The sequence below is a fragment of the Natator depressus genome, chromosome 5 (genome assembly GCF_965152275.1).
Source record: "Natator depressus isolate rNatDep1 chromosome 5, rNatDep2.hap1, whole genome shotgun sequence".
Taxonomy (NCBI): Eukaryota; Metazoa; Chordata; order Testudines; family Cheloniidae; genus Natator; species Natator depressus.
Window position 1 is genome coordinate 16,166,651 of NC_134238.1, and position 17,242 is coordinate 16,183,892.

The 17,242-nt window shown below is 43.0% G+C and overlaps 1 protein-coding gene across 2 annotated transcripts in view; it reads left to right on the plus strand.

Moving 5' to 3' along the window:
• SKA1 (spindle and kinetochore associated complex subunit 1) overlaps positions 1 to 17,242 on the plus strand; it is a 45,974-nt gene that overhangs the window by 2,674 nt on the left and 26,058 nt on the right. The window contains exon 2 of one of the 2 annotated variants that reach the window (XM_074953891.1): positions 14,951 to 15,052. In XM_074953891.1, the coding sequence (XP_074809992.1) occupies positions 14,965 to 15,052 (88 nt within the window). In that variant the 5' untranslated portion in view covers positions 14,951 to 14,964. The remainder of the gene's footprint in view (positions 1 to 14,950; positions 15,053 to 17,242) is intronic. The other variant, XM_074953892.1, reaches the window with a different exon arrangement.

Genomic DNA, 17,242 nt, shown 5'->3' on the forward strand with positions numbered 1-17,242 from the left:
TTACCTATTAGGTTCACTCCCTCTGAGGCACCTGGCATTGGCCACTGTTGGTAGACAGGATACTGGGCTGGATGGACCTTTGGTCTGACCTAGTATGGCCCTTCTTTATGTTCTCCAAGTTCTACTAGCAAAAAACTCGGGAGACCTGAGTAAACTATACAACCCCAGTAGGTGAGGTTCAAAGAGCATCTAAACTCCTCTAGTAAATCTGGTAAAGCTTGAAAACTCCTTTATATTTAAAGCAAGCCCATCAATTTATATTTCAGATGCAAATGTGACTCTCCCCTCCTTCCCCCCTGCTGTTAAAAGTAACATAAAGCCCTGTTCCTCCAAACACTATGCATCTGAATAGTCCCACTGAACCTGGTGAGGCTTCCTTACATGTATAAGTGCTTACAGGATCAAAGCCTAAGGCTTGGTATACTCTGCAAAGTTAAGTCAATATAAATTGCCTTGTGTCAACCTATTTGTACATGTCTGTCTACTTAAATTTGTCTCTGCCTAACATAAATGACTTGTTACGGCAATGCAGTAAAACCATCTCTCCAAGTGGCATGGAGCTGAAGTCAACCTACTAAGGTTGACATAGTACAAGTGTGTAGACGCTGTATGACCTGTGTCAACCTGAACAGTCCTCCAGTGCCTTTCCTACAATGCCCCATTCTCTGCAACAGTGACCTCTCTGCTCTACTGCCAGGTGATCCCCGAGACCGAAAGGCACCCCACCACACATGTTTGAAATGCTTTTTTCTGATTGCCCAGCTTGGCAAGCACACCTAGCAGTGCTCCCTTGTTGTATGCAACTGACTCTGCCAGCTCCATGTACTAGAGACACTCCTGGCTGGAGCAGGCAAGAAGTATTGGATCTCATGGACCTATGTGGAGAAGAAGCTGTGCAATCACAGCTATGCATCAGCAGTAGAAATGTGAATATCTACTAACAGATTGCACAGGAAATGCAGGAAAACGGTATACCAAGTATCAGCAGCACTGCAGCATGAAAGTGAAGGAACTATGCCAGGCATACCACAAAGCCAATGAGTGCAAAATGGATCTGGGGCTGAGCCTCAGACTTGCCGCTTTTACAGTGACTTGCCTGTCATACTTGGTGGAGACCCAGCCAGCACATTGCAGACCACCACGGATGAGACAAGAGACTCGCTGCTGTGAACAGCAAGGAGGAAGAGGATGAGGGGGCAAGACATGGCAGGGAGCTCAAACCATGCCACAAGTCAGGACCTGTTTGAGACTTTGCCATGGTCTACCCAGTTTCCCTAGCCAAGCATGGATTACCCCTATGTAGGGAAAGGGACCATGGGTAAGCGTATGCATGCATTTTTTCTTACAATATTTAAATTTAAAGATGGTGCCCATCCCATCCCAAATTTAACCAGACACCGGTATGGACTTTTTACTGTCTTACTCCTACAAGAGGAGGTAGTGGTACAACAAATGGAGGTAGGGTTGGCATCTGCTTTTCATGACCCTGTTGGGTTAAGTGGGGGGTCAGGGGTTCAGAGCAGTTTGTTTATGAACATAGAGATGTCTCTTGACTCCTCCTGGGCTATCGTGATGAAACTTTCATGGTGGTGCGTTGCAGTTCATTCTCTAAGGTTTCTAGCGAAGGCTGTCTTATTTCTTCCTTTGTGGTATGATGCTTTCCCATGCCACTCCACGATGAGTTCACCTGGCACCATTGCAGTAAACAGGCTAGCAGCATATGGCTCTGGGCAGGTTTGGGACCCCAGCAGCAGCTGTGTTATGTATACCTTTGTTACCCTCAGGAGTTACATATCAGCTAAAAACACCACAGCCTGTGGAAAATGGTACCAGTATTCAGTGTCATTGCCCTATACTAGTGCCCATGGAAAAGGGACCAAACTTTTATTGTTTCATGCAACTGAAATTCCTTGCCCTTGGCCAGCCATACTCACTATGGCTGGGGCTGGAGAGCACTGCTGTGCAGAGGTGCTTCAAAGCTGAAGTGTCGACACGCCTTATTAAAAGTTTTTGTGGGGGAATAAGATAAGGGAGTTTTGAAACTTCCCTTTCCATTGTGACTGTAAATCCAAGTATACATCTGTCTGCTTTTTATCAGCAGCTGCTGCTGTTGCAGCCTTGAGAGGTGCTCCCTCCACACCTGCAGAATGCCTGACTCTGATGAGGAGAAGAAAGAAGAGTAGGGAGGACATGTTCAGTGAGAGCCTGCAAGCAAGTACTGCATCAGACCATGAACAAAGGGACTATAGTGCCAAAATGGTAGACATGGAGAGGTAAAGAACAGACAGGAAGAAGGTGCAGAAAAAGGAGAAGATGCACCAGGGCATAATGGATTTTCTCAGGCAGAGAACACAAATGTTGCAGACTCTAGTTGACCTATAGGTCCAAACATCCCAGACTCCCCACTCTTTGCAGTCTTTGGAGAACTCCATGGTTGTTGCTCCCTACCCATACACCTGCCCTCCATCTCATGACATCATGGGGTGCATCACTACCCCATCAGTTCACACTGTGGGACAGCAAGGAAAATCACAGCTTCCCATACTCTCACCTATAAGAACTACGGAGGGTGTATGCATAGCCACAATTAATTACATTTTTTGCACTGATATGGACAGAAATGTTTGCTTCCTCTCCTATTTCATAGTCTCATTCTGTTAATTTAAGTTTGTATTGCGTTGTTTGTTGTTTTTTGCACATTTCTTTTGCACTATTTTTGCCACTCAATACATATCTATTTTTGGAGAATAAAACTGTTTCGTTCACAATGGACATTGCAGAATGCATAGCAGTGCTGACAGCACACAGTACTTGTAAATGCACAGAAAGCACCCCATAACTCATAGGTTCAGGAACACACACAGTTGCATTTTATAAATTCAGCAAATGCTAAACAATTCCTAGCAACACCCAAAGCTCAGTCCAGCACAGAACACTACTGTGCCTGACCATTCAATTGCTCTTTCAAAGCTTCTGTCAATCATGTAATTCCATGGTGAGCTCTTTTAATGGCTGTTGTGTCTGGCTGTTCACAGTCAGCAGGCAGCTGCTCCACCTCTACCTTGGGGGCAGCTTTTTCCCCCCTTTTCCTCACACATGTTATGCATTACACAACAGGCAGCTACAGCAATTGGGATATTTTTCTCATTGAGATCCAAATCTTTTCAATTTACCCAAAGCACGTTCAACAGTCATTCTGCACCTGCTGAGCAGGTAGCTGAATCTTTCCTTGGTGTGTTAAGGTGGCTGGCGTATGGTTCTATGAGCCAGGGTTAGGCTAAGTCCCCCAGAATTACTGGGTGAATTTCCATATCGCTAGTGATGATCTGCCAATGGGGAAAGAACATTATGCTGGCAGCTTTCTAAGCAATTTTTGTTACCTTAAAGATAACTGTGACTAGCCCACACTGATGTCAGTGAAGTGTCCCGGGTGATTCACCAATATTTGTATGACCATAGAAAAGTAGTCCTGTGTTGATGTACCCTGGGGCAAGGTACCCAGAGATGGCAGATGCTGAAAAATGCCACATGGGTTTGTGGAATTTTTGAAAAAGGCATGAAAATTATGGGATATGGATGGGATTATGGGATGGAGAAAGGTACATGCTTGGAACTTGACTCCTAGCTTCTCTATAGGTCTTTAAGTGAATCATTTCTATCCCACTACATATTGTGAACATTTTCCAAAAGGCATCACACTGGATGGCACACTGGGATACTTACCCATTGTGCACCACACTTTGCATTGGCACAAGTCCTCCTGGAGGGTATGCGCAGTGCTGATGCAAGCAGCCAAGTACGCATAAGCAATAAACAAAGTTTGGGGGCTGTATGTATGTATCTATAATGGGAATGGAGCGCAGATCAACAATATCAAATACTATGATGGATTTATGGGATGGAGAGTCGGAGCCATCAGCTGGCTGGCTTTCCATCCTCGTTGGCCTCGCCTGGCAGTTGGAAGCAAAGACTACTACATCTCAATGTACTCGGTGGAAAAGCGGATCAGAACAGCAGCCTCATCGGAGAAAGGGAGAGTCCCAGCGGGCAGGGCCATGTCTCACCTGTAATGTATATAGAGAAATGATCGACTTGAATGTTTCGTGTTGGCTGCAACCCATAACTTGAACGTTTTTTTTTTCTTCTGACTCATCTACTGATGATATGGAGAGGTGGAAAGAGAGACAATCTCCTATTTTCTTTTCAGCCATAAGCTCTAAAAACTATAGAAAAGGAACATTTCTTTTTTGTTTTCAATGGTTGCTTCTGTTACAGGCGTGGTTCCAAGGCTCTGAAGGACTGGATGAGACAATACCTTTGTGAGGGGCTTTTTATTTCAGTCTTTGTTTCTTTGTTTCACGGGGGGTCTAGGTAACTTAAGAAATGAAGTCAGGACTCACCTACAGCTCCATGCTTTCTCATCCTACCAAGTGACCCCTCTGTTACGTATCCTGTGCCAAAGAGCAGCCTCTCTGGCAGGCAACAGGATCCCAGCTGGCCGCCTGGAGAATCACACCTGGTCTTGAACAATCTGTGTAACAGAGAGAAGGGAGACAGGAAATCATCTGCTGTGCTTGCTGGCCTCCCTCTCTCGTGTTCCTTCTCCAGTGGAAGTACGGACAGAGCGAGCGTGCAAGGCAGCGAGGAGGAAGAGGAAAGGGGGTCGCAGGTGAGGAGAATAGTAGCAGCTTGGAACACTAACAGGCCATAAAGCTCTGCATCCAGATGGAGGAGAAACAAGAAAATGAGCAACATCCTCAGTGCCCTAAGGAAATTGGATAGTCAGTGATGTCACTACTTTCTGTTCATGGGCACTTGTGTGAACCAAAGTTCGTAGTTTAGACCTGGCCTACGATTGCTATAAACTGAAAGACAAATATCTGTCAGAGATGGTCTAGGTCTGCTTAATCCTGCCTCCTCGGTACATGGGACTGGACTAAATGACCACTTGAAGTCTCTTCCAGCCCTACATTTCTACGATCCTGTGAAAGGAGTTAGAGGGGAAAAAATATTGTTTTCACTTTTTTACTTCATAGGTTCAAAAGCACTTTGTGCAAAATCAGCTTTACTCTGTAGATATCTGCCAATTTCTCCCTGTTGTTTGTGTGGGCCACTCACACAGCCACAAAGGGAAGAAAACATGGTAGTATTCGGACAATGTGGTTTTAAAACTACAAAAACTGGCAGAGACTCAAGGTTTGATGTGGCACCTAAAACTACTTTTAATTCATGTTTTGAAGTTTACACTCCCATATGGACAGTGTCTTTTTAATAGTTTGTATTTTTTTTGTAGGGCATGGAAAATGTAAATTCGAATACAAAAATTTAAGTGAATGTAATGTTAAGGTTGAGAACTATGCTCACAAGTCAGAAAATGGAGTTTCTTGTAGGAAACTGAATCACTGTGTTGTACAAGTTCTGTTTTGTATTGCTGCGTTTGTTTTTAGATGTGTACATTCCTGCTGAGAAATAGCCATAGAGTTGGGAGTTGGCAATTCCTGAGTTGTAATGCAAGCATTGTGACTGAGCTGGGCCATGATTTTGCACCTGGTTACATGTGAGGAGAGCCCCAGTGAAGTCAGTGCAGCTCAGTGTGAGTGCAAGATTCCACTGGTGCAAATCCAACATCTGGGCCTTGGTTATTTTGGGCATCCTTGCCTCTGTGCTCTGCCTCTTTGAAAAATGCAGATATTGCCTAGTTCACAGGAGGTTTGTAATGACGAATTAATGTTGGTAAAGTATTACATAAATTCTAAGTGGTGTTGAGTTAATGATAACTGTTTATGCTCAGGTCTGCGCTTTCACTCTTATTTTCCTTTGGCTCTCTCTCTCCAGTGGCTGTGGAAGACATTCTCATTTCCATTACAAAGTGGTAATAGAAATAGCATCTGGGTGCTGTGTGGAATGTTAAGATTATTATCAACAAGCTTTAGGGAGTGGTGTTCTGGTTTTATACATCTTCTACTGAACCAGGCAGCTGTTAACAGAGAATACTTAACCAATAAATTTAATAAAGTTCTTCTTTGTGTAGAACTATATTTTAGGTTGTATTACAACACATTGTTTTTCTCTTGTTCTGAATGATCTGTGTTAAAATTATTCTTGTAATTCAAGTTCTTTAAAATGTCGTAAGAAAAAGTTTAATGTACCCTGGATGTCAAGAAAAAACTTTGTATCCTAACTAGAGTTTGAGTCAAACGGGCAGATTATAATGAGCTTTGGTTCAGTTTTACATCAGATAGATCAAAAACTTAAATCTGTACTCCAAAATAGTCATGCTACTTTCCTACAAGTGGTATATTGGCAAAGGAAAGGTACTAACTTAGGAAAGCATTTAGCTATTTAAGTACGAAGGTCCACTTAAGAGTTACTTGACTGTCTAAAACTGGGAGCTTTGGGGTAGGTTGAGAACATAGGATATAGCCCTAACTGTCTTGACTACAGTAGACATTAAAATGACAACTTTAAAAAAAAAAAAAAAAAAAGACTTGACACAGTGTGATGTCAATGGGCTCAATGCTGCTAGAACCGGGAACAAGTGTGGGACACTGACAGAGGAGCCAGGTGCATTCTGAATCTTATTAGGATCATCATCCTAATAAGTCTAGGTGTGGAAAATAAACCTTGGATCACTTCCAAAGGTAATTTTTATTTAGGGCCCCCGTGTCTCTTCAGCGGAAGTTTAACCTGAAGAAATAGTGTGATTTGGCCCTAATCTTAATTCACAAACACCACTCATCGCTTTAATATGTGAAAAGTTGGCTGTTTTGACTGTGGCATTCAAAAGGCTAAGAAGAGCATATGGGATTTGAGGCAGAATAAATAGGCATTCATTAAGAATATATATTCTAGGAATGATTGCATATTCAGTGTCAGCAAGAATGAATATATAGTAAAAGGTTTTGTAAGGAAACAGGAAGCAAGTCCAATAGAAATAACTAGGTGTAATTAGCACTACGTCCCAGATACTCATGGGGAGAGATTTAGTTGCATAGGAGTAACTATTCTATTGTATATCTTGCATTGTGTCTGTATCTGTAATAAATCAGTTGGTCTTCTAATTCTATTCTAAATATATTTTCAGAGTTTTAATCCTTTCAGCAGTCTACGTAAATGCCAGTTTTTGAGACATCCCAGTCTTAAGCTCACCACTCCCTAGCTAAAAACCCGAGGGAGACAGTGAGCATAGTGGTGTGCCATGAAGATTGACAGAATTGGAATCCTTTGGATCAAGGGGAGATGTGAATTCCAAAGTTCAGGGCCCCTCATTGTAAATACTCTGACAGCTGCTTCCTCTCTTTTAAATAGGGTTTTGGTGTGTCAGAATAGATCACTGCGTTTGAACAGACTGACCATAAGACTGAGTCAGTAAATCCAAAGGCCACGTCTACACTATAGATTTTTCTGCCACTTTCACCAATTCCCTTTGTTTCTTTGGCTTAGTCATAACCAATCTACCTGAAATTTCACGTTTGATTTTTATGGCGGGATAGATTTTTCCCCTCTCTCCTCCCACCCCCAGGAAAGTTCGAGGTAAATCGGGCAATGCGTTTGAGAGATGTGGGTTTAAAAAGATGAACAAGTTTGGAGAAATAATTTTTGACTTGTAATATACAAAATAGTTTAGCCTGGAAACTCAAAATTTGTGTACGTGTGTTGTCGTCCTTGGTGAGGAGTAGTGCCTTTGGCTACTTGAAGGATAAGTAGGGGAATTTTGTAGTTATTAAAAGTGGTTGATATATACATTTTTAAAACTGCAGAGTTCCAACATGTGCATGCTACCCATTATGTTTTAGGAATCCCCCCCCCCACACACACACACACACAATGAATCCTGGCTCTCAAGCATTTGTGTTTCTTAAACCCCAAGTGATTTTATTGAAATTTTTTTTTTCCCTTATACATATTTACAAGTTTAACTCCTCTAAGTTTTTTGACTGGGAATCTAGGGTCTAAGATTTTCCCATCTGAATTTTCTTAAATAAGCTGTCTCTTATATGAGTGTAAAAAGAAAAGGAGTATTTGTGGCACCTTAGAAACTAACCAATTTATTTGAGCATGAGCTTTCGTGAGCTACAGCTCACTTCATCTGATGCATACTGTGGAAATTGCTGAAGACATTATTATATACACAGACACCATGAAACAATACCTCCTCCCACCCCACTCTCCTGCTGGTAATAGCTTATCTAAAGTGATCATCAAGATGGGCCATTTCCAGCACAAATCCAGGTTTTCTCACCCTCCGCCCCCCCACAGACAAACTCACTCTCTTGCTGGTAATAGCCCATCCAAAGTGACCACTCTCTTCACAATGTGTATGATAATCAAGGTGGGCCATTTCCTGCAGAAATCCAGGTTCTCTCACCCCCCTCCAAAAGCCACACACACAAACTCACTCTCCTGCTGGTAAGAGCCTATCCAAAGTGACCACTCTCTCCTTACAACGTGCATGAAAATCAAGGTGGGCCATTTCCAGCACAAATACAGGTTTTCTCACCCCCCCACCCCCACAAACTCACTCTCCTGCTGGCAATAGCTCATCCAAACTGACCACTCTCCCCACAATGTGCATGTACATTGGTCAAACTGGACAGTCTCTACGTAAAAGAATAAATGGACACAAATCAGATGTCAAGAATTATAACATTCATAAGCCAGTTGGAGAACACTTCAATCTCTCTGGTCACGCAATCAGAGACATGAAGGTCGCTATCTTACAACAAAAAAACTTCAAATCCAGAGTCCAGCGAGAAACTGCTGAATTGGAATTCATTTGCAAATTGGATATTATTAATTTAGGCTTAAATAGAGACTGGGAGTGGCTAAGTCGTTATGCAAGGTAGCCTATTTCCCCTTGTTTTTTCCTCCCCCCCCCCCGGCCTTCTGGTTAATTTATGCTGGAAGTGGCCCACCTTGATTGTGCCTCTGAGTGCGATCCCCCTAAATATATTAAAAAGTGTTTTTAATTTATTAATACCATTATAAATGCTGGAGGCAAAGGAGGATTTGGGGTGGAGGCTGACAGCTTGCGACCCCCCATGTAATAACCTCACGACCCCCTGAGGGGTCCCGACCCCCAGTTTGAGAACCCCTGCACTAGTGTGTGAGTTATAAAACCAACCACACCAAACCTGTAATTTGCAGTTCTAGTTAACCACTAGAGGGAGCCAATACAGTCCCATAAATCTAAGGACTAATACTAGTATTTTATCTGTAGAGTTCAAGCACATAGATTTCTCTAGTTTACCATCTACCTCAGTATACTCCCTGCCCTGCTTTGTTTGCTCAGCTAAATAGTGTTTACTATGTCTGCTGCTTCAGGAAAAGCTAGGTGAAATTCCCTTTCACTTTTTGTCTAAGCAGTGTACATTTTAAATTCTATTTGTATAACTAGTACTTGTGTTGGAGTTCATGTTGATGTTAACATATGAGGATTCAGCAAATGCCATTGGTGAACATGTATATGTGAGGTCAGACCAATGTGAGAACTGGAAACACGGTTATATGTGGGACAGACAAGACTGTCCATGACCATTGCAGTCTGTAGCATACTTGTTTTGTGCTGTTCACGTTTTTTCACATAGTGTTAATGTGCCTTGCTTCAGAGCAGTTAGTGGTGACATGACACATCTTCTGCCACCTTGCCCTGTCATGGGCTGTTGCCTCCCAGTTGCTGGGGTGAGCCGGACATGCTTTCAAGTTTGACTTCAGTGTGTTTTTATATTGTTTGGGCATAAGCTTTTGTGGGTAAAACATCACTTCTTCAGATGCATGGAGTGAAAATTACAGATGGAGGCATTATATAATGACACATGAAGGGAAGGGAGTTACCTCACAAGTGGAGAACCAGTGAGAACTTGTGTAACTTCTGTAATTTTCAATCCATGCATCTGAAGTGGTGTTTTACCCACGAAAGCTTATGCGCAAATAAATCTGTTAGTCTTTAAGGTGCCCCTGGACTCCTTGTTGTTTTTGTGGATACAGACTAACACTGCTACCCCCTGATACTTTATATTGTTTGTACTGGCCACTATGAAAATGGGTCCCTTGCTTTAGCAGACCATAAATATGGCCTTGGGTGTGCTCAAATTGACCACATGAACAAGATGCCCGGACCAACGCAGCTGAACTTCTATGAGCATGCTTTGAATGCAAGATATCCAACAACATTAAGAATTTTGGTACTGGAAATCTTGTCCCACCATTTGACCCTGCAAACAGACCAAAGACAGCACATATGAACCTTTGATATGTTGTCCACATCTCACAACCATATAGAAGAGTTGGAAAAAGAATAGAAATTTAACTTCGTGCTTATTTTGATACCCCTATCATTCCATCGGTGGTGTGACAGCATTCCAGACATGGAGCTGGCCTTGGATGTGTGTGTGACTGATTAAATATGACCATGTAGATCATTGTTGCTATTACTGTTACATAATTGCAACAAATCTTGTACAAATCATGTCAAGCAAGGTGTTTATGGAAAGGTTATGATTTGCTAAAGATGATTGTGCCAAGCAAAATCATGCATGGACATGTGACTTGTCTATGTTGTCTATGTGACTCCAAACACCATCTTGCTACCTGTAATTTTCCACTGACTGTGCTGAGGGCATTGTTTGAAACAATGGATTTCCCTCCACATGGCAGAAGCTATAAAAGACGCTGGAAACATCTCAATTTTTCCTCTTTCCTGGTCAGACCTCTGGGCTATGAACTTACGCTAATGGGAGCATTCTAACCAAGGGACTGAGGACCTTCCAATGATTTGGAAGCAACGAGAGACTTGACTTAAACCAGCAGTTTATTCCATCACTCCTACAAGCCTGAACCAAGAACTTTGCAATTATTATATGTATTTGATTCTTTTTACCAATTTTAACTCTTTTCTATCAGTAAACCTTTAGATTTTTAGATACTAAAGGATTGGCAACAGCATGATTACTGGGTAAGATCTGAGTTATATATTGACCTGGGTGTGTGACTGGTCCTATTGACTCAGAAGAACCTTTCATTTGATGAAATTGGTTTTAAAGAACCCCTCATCTTTAAGTCTAGTGGTTTTGGTGGTGATAAAAGGACTGGAATATCTAAGAAAACTGCTTTTCTGACTTCTTGTCAGTGTGGTGAAACAGAAGTTTACTTTTGTTGCTGGTTTGGTATATTTTATAGGAGAATATATATCAGTTTTGGAGTAGTTTGTCCTGAATTTGGTATTCTCAGTTGTGACCCACAAAGGCACGATTACAATGGGATAGGTAATCTCCTCATCAATTGTGGCATTCTGTGACAGCATATTCCCTTGGTAGCAAAACTTCTCCATGAACTTGAGAGGAGCTTTGTTTATCTTAATAAGGTAGGTATGAGCATCCCCTTGGCACAGGTTGGTACAGTACTTCAGTTTTTTTTAGGCTGATTGTGAAACTGAAATGATCGATTACACAAGCAAAGTGATCGGTTATAACTTGAATGTCATCAGTTTAGTGAGCAAGCAACGCACAGTCATCAGCAAATAAAAGCTCCTTAATTCGTAAATATTCCATTGTCGTGCGAGCACAGAAGCGTTGCAGATTTGAATAGCTTCCCATCAGTGTGGAACTGGATAAATACTGTCAATGTCATGAAATACATCCATAGGCATTGTGAAAAAAAGGGTTGGAAAGGAGTGTGGAACTCGCATGCAACCTTGTTTGAGGTCATTGGGCACTGAGAAGGGGTTTGATATCTCACCATTTTCCATATCTCCAGCCATCATCTCATCATGGAAGGACTGCATGAAAGCAATAAACTTTGCAAGACCTCCCAAGATGAACAGAAGTTTTCAGAGTCTCTCAAAACTTAGAGTCAAAAGCTTTAGTTTAGTCAATGAACACCATATAAAGGCCACGGTTCTGCTCCCAGCATTTTTCCTGAAGCCGAGGGGCTGTGAAGATCATGTCTATAGTGCTCCTTCCAGACTGAAATCCACATTGAGAATCTGGGAGGATGGTTTCCACAAGATAGGTGTTAAGTCTATCCAAAATGACCTGTGCAAGAATTTTCCCAGCAACAGAGAGTTGTCCTAGCGTCTTATCTTTTATAGAGCAGTGGTTCTCAGCCCACGGGCCACTTGTGGCCCAATCAGCACACAGCTGTGGCCCATGTGACAGCCTCAGGGCCATACAGGTAGTATATATATTGTGTGGATGAGGTCCATACAACACAGAGAGCTGCATATGCGGCCTACAATGGTAAATAGATTGAGAACCAAAATGGATAAAAATCAATGATTTTTTAAAAATTTTTTTTAAAAAACTTTATTTAAATTGCTTTTTTCCCGCAAAGCATTTTATCAAAAAAATCCGATTAAAGATAGATATACATTATAGCTCAAAGATATCTCATCATGGAATAGGGATTATAAATTCTAATTCTATAGTATGAGACAATATATTCATGTAGTGTTTAAGAGAAGTTTTGTGAATGAGTTCCAATAGTTCATGGATTAGGGACCCAATCTTATGGGATTCCAGGGACTTCTGTATAGATTTAGGTTAATCTTTCTATCAGTGCTCAGTCTAGAACAGGGGTGGGCAAACATTTTGGCCCGAGGTCCACATCTGGGTATGGAAATTGTATGGCGGGCCATGAACCCTCATGAAATTAGGGGTTGGGGTGCAGGATGGGGTGAGGGCTATGGCTGGGGGTGCAGGCTTTAGGGGGAGCTGGGGATGAGGCGTTGGGGGTGAAGGAGGGTGCTCTGGGCTGGAGGGGTTCAGAGGGTGGGAGGGGGATCAAGGCTGGGGCAAGGGGTTGGGGCGCGGGAGGCGGTCAGGGGTGTAGGCTCCACGAGGTGCTTACCTCAAGCAGCTCCCAGAAGCCGCAACATGTCCCCTCTCCGGCTCCTATGCGGAGGCGTGGCCAGGCAGCTCTGCACACTTCCCCATCCACAGGCACCACCCTGTACCTCCCCTTGGGAGAACATGGAGAAGTCTTCCTTCCAGCATGCAGAGCCCCCTGGCTGCCCCTACGTGTAGGAACCAGAGGGGGGACATGCTGCTGCTGCTTCTAGGAGTCACACGGAGTGGGGCAAGCCCCAGACCCCACTCCCTGGCGGGAGCTCGAGGGCCAGATTAAAACATCTGGAGGGACAGATGCGACCCCTAGGCCATAGTTTGCTCACCCCTGGTCTAGAAGATATCAGTGATGCGGTCATAAACATACAGCTACAGGTAGCATAAACTTCCTCCTTTACCTGTAAAGGGTTAAGAAGATCAGATAATCTGGTTGGCACCTGACCAAAAGGACCAATAAGGGGAGAAGATACTTTTAAATCTGTGGGGAAAGGTTTTTGTTTTGGACTTTTGGGTGCTCTTTGGAGACAGAGAGAGACGAAGCCAAGTAATCCAGCTCCTACTGAATGATACATCTAAACCTACAGAAATAGTAAGTAATAGCAATGAAATGCATTAGAGTATCTCTTGTTTTAGCTTGTGAATTTTCTCTGTACTAAGAGGGAGCTTTATCCCTGTTTTTTGTAGCTTTGAAGTTTTGCCTAGAGGGGAATCCTCTGTGTTTTAAATATTACCCTGTAAAATTACCTTCCATCCTGATTTTACAGAGGTGCTTCTTTACTTTTTTTTCTTTATAATAAAGTTCTGTTTTTTAAGAATCTGATTGTTTTTTAGGACACTAAAAACCAAGGGTCTGGTCTGTGCTCACCTGGTTTACCTATTTGGTTGGTAGATTACTCTCAAGCCTCCCCAGGAAAGGGGGTGAAGGGGGTTGGGAGGATATTTTAGGGGAACAGGAACTCCAAGTGGTCCTTTTCCTGAATCTTTGTCTAACTCACTTGGTGGTGGCAGCAGTACCCATCCAAGGACAAGGAAGGATTTGTGCCTTGGGGAAGTTTTTAACCTAAGCTGGTAGAAATAAGCTTAGGGGGTCTTTCATGCGGGTCCCCACATCTGTACCCCAGAGTTCAGAATGAACCCTGACAGATGCTTAGTTTTACAGATCTCAAACTGGATTTGTGTCCCCAGAGATAACATGCTTGTTAACAGCAAAAATGTTTTTAAATTAACAAATAATATATGGAGATGAGAAATAGTTAAATAAAACTATTTAAATGTTTGTCTGGTGATCTCCTCCTCCTAATACAGCATAGCAAGAAAATCCTCCAAATATTAATGATAGTTCACAATGACTTCATAAATATCTGCTTCAATTACCTTTGGTAAATGAAATAACCAAACAATCATTCATTTTCTGATATAGCTGTAAAACTAATCTGAAAAGTTTTCAAAATAAATCACTTTAAAAATGTATAGTGTGTACTTTCTAAAAATGAAACCTACATCTGAGTTGTGAAGAATATGTATTAAGGTTATATCAACCAACAAGAATGCACTTTTATGTAGAAGTCCATGATTAAATAGTCTTCCTGACTAGTGATTTAAATCAATTGGATTTAAATCAAATCCACCCTGTTGAGAACTAGTGTTATAGAGGTAGACAATGCTGGCATCCTTAAAACTGTCTGGCACTGACTTCTGCTCCCAGATAATGCAGAAGAGCAATGAGAGGTGCCTTGTAGTATGGTAGCTACCCTGATTATAGATCTCTGCTGGAGTGCCATCCATTCCAGGTGTTTTTCCTTGTGACATCTGCTTGATTGCTGTTATGATCTCATAAGGTAGTGGCTAATGCAAATTCTTTTAGTCAGTGTTCTTGAAGAGCATTAATTGCTTCCTCAGACATATGGAAGGGTGATTAGGAAGCGAATTGAAATGTTCTGTCCACCGGTTAAGTATATCCCTTTTGTCGATTGCTGTCCATTGTCATTGTGCATAGAGGGATCAGCCGGTTGCACTTGGGGCCATACACAGCACAAAGTCCATCAAAAAAGCTTGTACTTATAATGTGGATATCTTAAATGTACCAATGGGTTTTTTTTGGTTTGTAGAGCAGTAGTGGAATATGGCCTCTTCAGATTTGGAAGATTTATGCTCTCACATCAACACGAAGATTTCAACTATCAAAAAGACTCTTCAGTTAAGAAACATGGGTAAGAGAGCTCAGTACGTGTTTTTATATTCTGGGGAGTGTATCTGGGTATGTGAATTATATTTAGTAAAGGATTTTCCATCAAGAATTGAAGATCTAAATGCTCATCTCAAGATGATATTTTACTATTATGTACAACTGTGGGATAATTTTTGTTGATGCAACGGGGTCACGACTCGCCCCTCCTGGCACCTCCTGCTGGTTGCTCTGGGAATTAGCTAGTCAGCTGTGGAGCGCCCTCTGTGCGTGGTGTCTCGCCCATTGTCTGCTCTGCTGGTTTGGGACCCACGTTGCTTCCTGCTCAAAGGCATTCCCTTTAGGACACTGCCCTCCGGCAGTGCCCCATACTCTGTTCTCACCCCCTTCTTGGGGGAGATAACGATAGTCCTTCATCTAGCACCTGCCTCAGTTGCCAACCACAACCCCAAAGTCTAGCCCCTCACCTCAGGGGCAAGTTGCAATCTGTCTCAGCCACACTCCTCTGTGGCCAGGTGCAATGCAAGGAGGGGAAGGGGGGGACCCAGGCCCACCCGCTACTCTGGGTCCCAACCCAGGGACCCTCTAGCAGCAGCCTCTCTCTGCCCTCCTTTGCTCCCCTCTTGTCCGCCTATCTTCCCTGGGCCACTTCCCCGTTAGCCCTGTGCACCTTCTCGACCCTCTTTAGCAGGGGTCGCAGCCTGGCAGCTAACTGGGCTGGAGCTCTCCTCCACTCCCCTGAGCCTGCCCAGCAGTGCTCTGTCCAAGGTGCTACCTCCTTACCTCAGGGGCCAGTCCTCCTCCCTTGCTAGTCAGGGAGAGATTGCCCTCTCCTTTGCCAGACAGCCTTTATATAGGACCTAGCCTGGCCCTGATTGGCTGCCTCTCCCTTTGGCCTGATTGGCTCTCCACAGGCCCTAGCTGATTGGCTGCTGATCTGCGCGGCCTCTCTGGCTTGTTCTAGCCCTTTTTCTCATGGAGTGGGGCAACCACCCCACTACACTGATCTTCTTGCCATAGCTGTGTTCTCTTTTGGAAATGTACTGTGTAAATCTGAGGAAACCAACCAAGCTCCTACATGAGACCAAATTGCATGTTTCTCTGTGAGAAATGCAAGAATTTAGTGTTTGTGTAACATGCCAGTCTCCTTTACCTACCTGAAGGGGCTGGGGCTCTCTGAGTAGATGAGAGGAGCTTAATAGACACAAGACGACAAAATATGGAGGACAACCAGAAAAAGGCAGGGACAAGAGTGTGGAATCAAAGGAACAATAACAGGGAACTACAGGGGATACCAAACAGAACCTGGGCAAGTGAATGGATCTAGTCTGACAGCCTTTTAGACTGATGGTTTATCCACAGAACAGATACAGCATGGCCAGTGGCACAGTAAGCTTTCCCATACTGCCCCACCTAAAATGCATCTACTCTAACCCCCAGGAGATCACCTGTAGGCATAAAAGAGTAAGTAATTGTCTGTGCATGATAAGTCCTTGGCTTCTCTGTCAAACTTCTAACAGAAGGGGCAGTTCTATTGCTGTGGGTTTTTTTTTAAAATGTTAATACTGCATATGGTTACAGAAAGCAAAAAAAACCCCAGCATCCTTAAACAGTACAGGTATATGGATAGAAATCTGACCTCCCTCTGTCAAACTAGTTTTTCCACCATCCTAGATGTTAGAGTTGAGGTGAAATGTGGCCATGAAGTGATCGTTAGAAACTTTAGTGAAAGCAGTTTCAGTGGAGTGGAGACATCAGAAGCCAGAGGCAAGAGGGGCATGGATGGAGTTGGAGGAGAGGAATTCAAGGCAGTGGTTGTAGACAGTGCATTCACTGAGTTCAGAGATGAAGAGTAGAAGATAGTCTGGGCAACATCTGTAGAGGTATGAAGGATCCAGGATCCATTATCTTTTAGGAGGGGAAGACCTTAGCTTCCCTATAGTGTGGGGAGAAGGAACCTGTGGGAGTTAGAGGTTGAGAAAGGTGAGGGGGGGCTGGAGAGTGGGAAGAAGGGAAGTCTCACATAGAACTTTATTTTCTTTAGCGTGAGAAAGTGCAGTACTTTAATTCTTTAGTACCATAGAATTGGCCGTGAGTCGAAGTTAAGCAGAATTCTTTCTGACTCCAAGCTGGAACAGAGAGGCCTTAAATATGTTCTTAAATAGGAGATGATAATGATTCTATCCCTTTTCCTTTTATCTAGGGAAAATCTACC